This window comes from Cariama cristata, unplaced genomic scaffold, assembly GCF_000690535.1.
Source record: "Cariama cristata isolate BGI_N322 unplaced genomic scaffold, ASM69053v1 scaffold9661, whole genome shotgun sequence".
Lineage (NCBI taxonomy): Eukaryota > Metazoa > Chordata > Aves > Cariamiformes > Cariamidae > Cariama > Cariama cristata.
Genome location: NW_009598723.1, coordinates 43001 through 50451, shown reverse-complemented (window position 1 = coordinate 50451; position 7451 = coordinate 43001). Strand labels below are relative to the sequence as shown.

General features: G+C 39.1%; 1 protein-coding gene across 1 annotated transcript in view; it reads right to left on the bottom strand.

Annotated features, from left to right (window-relative positions):
* ZNF385B (zinc finger protein 385B) overlaps positions 1-4782 on the bottom strand; it is a 57014-nt gene extending 52232 nt beyond the window's left edge. Inside the window, exon 1 of the mRNA XM_009709408.1 lies at positions 4657-4782. Within this exon, the coding sequence (XP_009707710.1) occupies positions 4657-4746 (90 nt within the window). The 5' untranslated portion in view covers positions 4747-4782. The remainder of the gene's footprint in view (positions 1-4656) is intronic.
* Between the last annotated feature and the right edge of the window lie 2669 nt (positions 4783-7451).

Sequence of the window (7451 nt, the reverse complement as noted above, 5' to 3'; positions counted from 1 at the left end):
GTCAGCGCCTCTGTCCCTTCCTGTAGCCCATTCCAGCTGGCTCACCTTCACTGGCAGATGTAAAATACTTCTGGTCCACTTCACAAGGGGACTGAGGGAACTATAATACAAAGAATCAGCATAAACCTACTTGAAGAGAAATAGACACTGAAGCAGTAACTAGGCCACATTAACCTGTGTGTCCTCTAAAATATGAAGGTAGGAACCAACATTTAGAAACCAATCATGGGCTAGTTAGATAGAAAATATTTCACTAATGTGAAAGCTACAAGAGATGCTATAATCTTTGATTACCCCTGAGGCCATGACAAACTCAGAAAGAAGCATATGTATTGCTGATTATTTTCTAAGATGACAGAATCTGAGAAGTTGCTGATACTGCTTTTGTGCAGACTGACGGGTCCCTGGCTATACCACTTTGACTAAATTTGAATCATGTAGTGCTGTTCTCATTTCAGGACAAGATAGAACACGTCAGAGTTTTGAGATTTTTTTTTCTGGGGAACATACATCCTTTATAGAGAGATGCAGACAGTGATCATTAAGTTTGCCTTGCAAGATAAATCCTGGCTTTCAGCCACAGTGCATGCATCATGATAACCTTCCATGATGTGATCACAAAGCATCCCTTCTTCATTCGGTACACAAGATGGATGACATGAGACAAAGAATCAGGGAGGTGCAGAGAAAGAATGGTACAGAAGGTGAAGCTGTGTAGTAGAAGCTAGTGAGTGCAAAATTCAAGATTACATTATGATAAACACAAAATGGGGACCACAGTAATCTTAACTTTCATTTTCACTGACTTTATGCACTTGACTTTGAAGTCTTACAGATCTTTAAATGTAATCAATATGCAAGATGTTACAAGTTAAGGAATCATTAGAGTCATTTTATGGTGCTAAAAAGGAGCTCTGCAAACAATCCCTTTTTGTACACACCCATTCCAAATTGCAGGTACCAGTTTGGGAAGTTCTTATAATGCTGTCTCCCATTCTGCTATAAACAAGAACACTAAGTAATACCAGCCGAGAATTTGATTCAAGCTATGCATTTCAGACACAGAGGTATAAGTAACTGAGCAAGAGCTTTTAGAACTTGATGCCAGGACAAACATGATGTCACCTTTGGATCCATTGCTGCAGCACTTCTGAGAGAGGGGTTGTCCTTCTGTGCAGCAACCCAGGTTCAGGCTGTGACAGTCTGATCATGCCTGTCCTGTTCTCACAAAACTATTTGCTGGTGCTGTGAAAAGACCAGGAAAGAAGAGAGCACCGATTCTGCAATACCTCTCTGCTCTGAATCCTTCATTCTGCCCTTAGAAGATCCCTTTCTGGCTGATCTGTTGAAAGAAAAAGGCATGCTTACTGAGGAATAAAAGCATGTATCCAAGGGACTAGGGCAATCGTTCCCTGATTAATTTTTCCTATATAATAAGCAAGTCCAAAGGAACAAAGACAAATTTAATTGGGGCGTGAACTGATAAGTACTATATATGTGTCCACAGCATTTTTAGAACTATTAATTTTTTAGGAGAAACAGAAGGGAGTTATTTTAAACTAAATCACAAAATCCCATCAAGAAAATAAGACACACTTGGGGTAGGCATTTCTTCTAAAAAAAATCAGGGTCTGCTCAGTGCTCCATTTGAAAGTATCCCATGTGGAGAGAAGCAAGTGATCAGAACACTTTCACAAATGAAATGGGAACACTGATGTTTCATCTGGAGCACCACAGACATTTTCAGAACTGAAAACTGTGAAAGTTAACTATATAAGAAAGGGTTTATCCCAGATTTTACATATATTTTCATAAATAAGAGAAGTTCTTTTGGAAACACTGTAGGGGGTGTTCCTTTAAACATGTTTGTAAGTTAATATATTTTATCTTGTTTTTCCTGCCCTGATAGTTACCGTATCAAGCTCCTAAGCAGAAACTTTTCTTTTCCAGGCCACTGAAATTAATTTAGAAACCATCTCCTGGCAAGGTTTAGAAAAACGTTTCTATATCCGACTGCCATGGAAAATGAATAGGTGGGTCCAAAGAAGTTTCCTCTTGAGACCACATTTCATTTTGCCACCTTCAGTGAACACATGCAAGCGTTAACAGCAGCCCTGGCATGTGCTGCAGCGTCTCCTCAGTCCTACCGAAGGCAAAGAGTTTGAGTGCTGCACACTGGTGGTTTCACTGTCTACAGTTTTTGACAAGTCCTCTTGTGAGTGAAGTGTATAGATTTCCTGATTGATCCACAAGGCAAATGATGGCTTTTTTGGGAGGAAGGTACAAAAAGCTCTTCTAATATTCTGTTCCTGCACAAGATGAAAAATTATGGAACTTTGGATGAAGCATACATTATGGATCAACTAGATTTAGCTTTGACTGACTCAAAATTATCTTCTGGAAAAATGCTTTTTACAAACTTTTACAAAGTGTCGTGTGTCATGTGTCGTGTCCCCCCCCCCCCCTTTTTGCAGTGAAAAAGAAAAAAAAGATAATATGTACACAAACATAGAAATCTTCATTTGCAAAGGTTGTGCTAAGTTAGAAAGAAAGGAAGTGTATGACAGCTGGCGTTCACTGTGCCTCTCAATAGATAACCATGAATGATTTAGTTTTCCAATGAGCTTTAAAGTCCATTGTAAAAGACTGTTAGGGAAAATCAATACCTGCAAGATAAATGGCAAAGTCTGTGAATTAGAAATAGAGTAGTACTGAACCACTGTTCCTCAAAAAAGAGAGTTTAAGCATGCAGTGTCTGTGGTGCACAGCAGCATGATTTTATATAATTATCAAGAATTCCAAGGGAGGAAGCAGACACTGAGTCGACAATATTTGCCGATTACCCCAGGCCTCTTTTTTTTTAATAAAATCCATAGAAGTTTGGAGAGGAATGACAGGTGTGAAGGATAAACACTCCAGGAATCAGGCAAACAGAATGTAACCCAGATAAATGTAAGCCTGTGTACACAGGCAAAAACAGACTAAATATCCAAATTAATCTGTCTCTAGAGGCTACTGCAACTCAGAAATTCAATACCACCAGTAAGCAAATAACGTTGGTTGACTTTACAACTACAGCATCCCTAAAGAAAAGGTTCTCTGAATCTTCATGTACAGTTCTGTGAAAAAGCTTACCTATAAAACCAGTGCAACCGGAAAGCAGACAAATCACTAACAAATAAAATTCCTGAATGGATTAGAAAGAGGACGGAAAATGAATACTAACTGCATCATCCCTAGAAGATGAGAATGACACACTGCTTTCTTAAAATTGTATTATTTTAGTCCTGCACTTTAAACATACGTGGATTTTAAAAAATCTTTTATCTCTTTGTACATATGCATACGCATGTGCCCCCCCAATCTATACACATGCACATCCACACATCTCCCTCATAAATGCACAATTTTCACATATATATTTTGCAATGAATTAGTGGTATTTGCCACTGTTTATAATATACGTTGGGCTGCTGACATTTGAAAGAAGCTGGCTGATATGTTACCTCATAATCATCCCACAGCACCACGCACTGTAGCACAAGGCCTGTCAGCAAGATGTATTTGCAAGTCATGAAGAAAAAAAACCTCTTGCTGTTTTAACTTCAGACAGAAGGTGAGTTTGGGAAAGGAAACACTTGGCAGTGGTTCAGCCGATCGCTGTGTGGCAGTGATGACACTGCTTCCCTTTCCATCCCCCTCTGCAATTACTGTGACAAATGTGACGCTGTACAGTTCAGGCAAGGGTCACATACGAACAGATCGTACTCACTGACTTGGCACAAATGACCCAGAGCAGTTTCCTTCCTGCTGCTATTAGCTCACTATTTGCCAACTCGTTCCATGACGAATTACCTCCACACATGGAAACCTGAGTGGCAACATGCAAAATATGGGGTTTGGTGTACTCAATGCATTTAATATAATAATTAATTAAAGAAATGATAAAGTGCAATATCAAAAAAACATTTTGATAACATTCAAAACCATTTTATGAGCTGTTAAAGAAGTGAGAACTACAGAAGAGAGTATTTTTGTTACCGCTGCTCTGATAAACATGGAGAACTACAGAAGCATTGAGCATTATTTTGGCAATAATTTTTTTTTTGCAAAAACCCAAGATGCTTTACTATAAACTAAAAGTAGCAGGTTCACATTTTTCACATTAGCTGGTTGCGCAATTTTAGACTATTATTGTTATACAGAATAAAGAAGATCCTCCAGTTGCTTTACTGGCTGTAATAGACTTAGCTTGAGTCGCATCAGTGGAGGATCTAGGTCTTATCTGTCATACCTGTTTTTCCATCAGCTTTTGCTTTTTCCTTTTTTACAGCACATGGAAATGCTCATGCCCAGGCAAATGCTCAAAATTATTCTATCGCTTTTCAAATCTCTATCGTGGGGTTTTTTTTTTCAGTGTGCAAACACCACTCCAACAGACCAAGTCAAAAAAGGATCAGCCCCGTTCACAGTGAGAAGACTGGGTACCGCTCCAAGCCTTTTGCATAAGGGAACAGCAACCACCACAGCACAGACAAAAGGGGTTTTCTAGAATTGTGTCAGCAATGTATTGTTTTAAGGCTGCTTCAACACTGAGTATCGGAACCAGCTTGGAAAGCATACACTGACACTAAATGTGGAAACACCTTTACTTACTGTGTTAAAATTTGGGAAGAATCCAACAGCAGAGCTGCTGTCCACAGGGAAGGACATAAAGGGTTTGATATCCAGGGAAGGCTGCATCATCAAGGTAGGTGTGCGCACAAGGGTGGGAAGTGTAGTAGTGCCTGCCAAGAGCAAACAAAACCAGGAATTCATAGTATTCTCCTTTCCACATCACACACAGTATAGCTGACACAACCGCCAAGAAAAAACAACACAGGCAGGTAATAAAGTGGCTCTGTAGGAGTTAATATCATTAAAAGAAATCTATTTCCACACACTACCGATGAGGCCAAGCACTTCTCTATGGCCATGTATACTTAGATGCTGAAGAGGAGACATATGGTATATAAATCACAGTAGCAGGTAAAATAAATCCTTTCTAAAGCGGAAAAATTCTTTTGTGCCAAAAAGGCCAGAATGGGCGCCCATGAAAGTCCGATGCTTTTGCAATTCATGGTTGCCTATTAGATCAGCGAGCACAGATAACACATGCAAGCTGAAATCCAGAGGTTTGCTTCCAAATAGTGAGCTGCGTGTTATTTTTTCCTCTTCTGACAGTAACTATCAGGTGCTACACAAACACCACTTCACCTAACATTTAAAAAAATGCCTTTTGTTTTACAGTGCAAGATAAATATTAGAAAACAGCCAACAATTAAATAATCAGCTAGGACATAAACGAACACAACTCTTTATATGCAATGTAAACTAGCATTTTCTTAATTGGAGCCCAGGTGTTTGTCTCCAAACAAGAGCTTTCCAGAAATCTACATGCTGAAATTCTTTCTGTATACACTTGAGAATCATTCCCCAGCAAGACCCTAAAGGAATGGGAAGGCACAGATGTCCAAATATTCATTTGTAAGTAGCTATCTGCTCTGTTCACACAATACTGTGTCTAGTACACAGCTTCCAGCTATGACTGTGGGAATATTTTTTTTCCCTGAAATTATACAAAATACATTTCAAATCAAATTTCCTTTATTGATATAAAAAGTGAAAAAAATACTACTAAACTCAGTTTCTCCTTCCTGGGTTGAATAAATAATTCAACACCGACTGGAGCAGGCACAGGGACACAAGTGCCCCACACCTGTAAAGGAGACTGAGTCACACTCTGCCTCTCCTACCTCTGCCAGAATTTCTCCGTAATTACCTCCTCCTCCTCCCATTCACTGGTGGACAGCACACCAGCCGGGAGCATAACAGTCCTCTTAGGAGTTTCTCTGGTCTCAAGCAGAGCTGACGCAGTACCTAAGCTTCTTCTCATAGAAGTCATCTGAACTTTTTAAACCCAGTCAGGAGGGGGGGGGCGGGGGGGAGAGAAATGTAAACAACCAATTTTCTCTCTCTTCTCCCATAAAGTCAAATCATTTGCATCTACTTGCAAGATGCAAGGCAATCCATAGGGGCTGCCTGAGTACTAGTCTTCCATTAAGGGATATCCCTTTCTCCCTGTTAAGGATACACAAAATTGAAGGCAGAGTAGAAATTTTCCTCCTTTTCATCTCATCATCCTGCCTCCACGCACACAATTTCAAACCCATCTTATGGTATCCAAGAGGAATGCTGAGTTCAGAAGCCAGATGGGGTTGCATGGATTTTTGGATGACCAAACACTTATAATTAGCCCTGAGCTCAAATTTTGTAGGTGCTGGAGAGACAGTCATTTTGATCACAGCTGCAGCACAGTAAACATTATGTTATGGTGTAGCAGATGAATAGCAGACTATAATCTGCTCTCTGTTTTTTCTATAGGAAAAGTGTGATGATTGCACAGAGATGGGTCATTGACAACTACAGAGAGAGAACTGTTTAACACCAACCCAACTGAACTGTACAACCTGAAATGAAAAATATGCTTGAGACACTTTTGCAGAATATTTTCTCCCTTCTCCTACCCCAATACTTTCATAAATGTCAGGTTTGTTTCTGCATAAGCCCATGAAACTCATTGACAGTTGTGCTTAACTAACGGTAAGTCAATGCTTAGTTAACTAGAGTCACAAATATCAAAAAGCTAAAAGCTAACATGCCTATAGTTTCTTCTTCACACCCCTAATGAAAAAAATGCCTCAACAGGAAAGCAGTGTGTCAGAGGACTTATCCAAAGAAAGTACCTTCAACTGCAAAAACGATTATTTCTACTAGCTAGTTCTAAAACAGTAGATTTACATAATTTGGATTTCAGAGTTGTATTCAAACAGCAACTATGTTGTATTCAATTACCTAAAGCCCATAAAGTGCCATCATCAATCTAACTTCTACAACTTTCTCTTTGAAGTTCATAAGCAATTAAAGATCCATGAAGTTAAAAAAGACCTGTACTCTCTTTACCTATACATACTTTAATGAAGCTATGGTTACATATTTTAACTAAGTTTTACAGAAAAAACAGAATGGAATAGAGTTAAACTGTGACTGACATTTAAAATCAGAGTTAAGCTAGGTTTCTGATGCCGTCTTTAACTAAGGTATAGAAAGCATTTGGTATAAAAGTTTTAAAAAACAATTTGCATCCTTCTGCAAACAATGCAATCTTCTTTGTACTCCTTGGCTGAGTACAGATCATTTCAGGTGACAAAGACATTTCAAATCTGCCTGCAGTTTTGCAGTCACTGGTGTTTCTGCTGCCAAAGTAATATAGGCCCTGCAGACCAGGACACATTTGGAGTCTGTCCAGAATAGAAAATGTACAAACCTGCCAGGCTGATTAGTTGAGGCTTTAATAATAAGAAATTCATTCACTTCTGTTTGCCAGTTTACTACTTTGTCTATTGCCAATG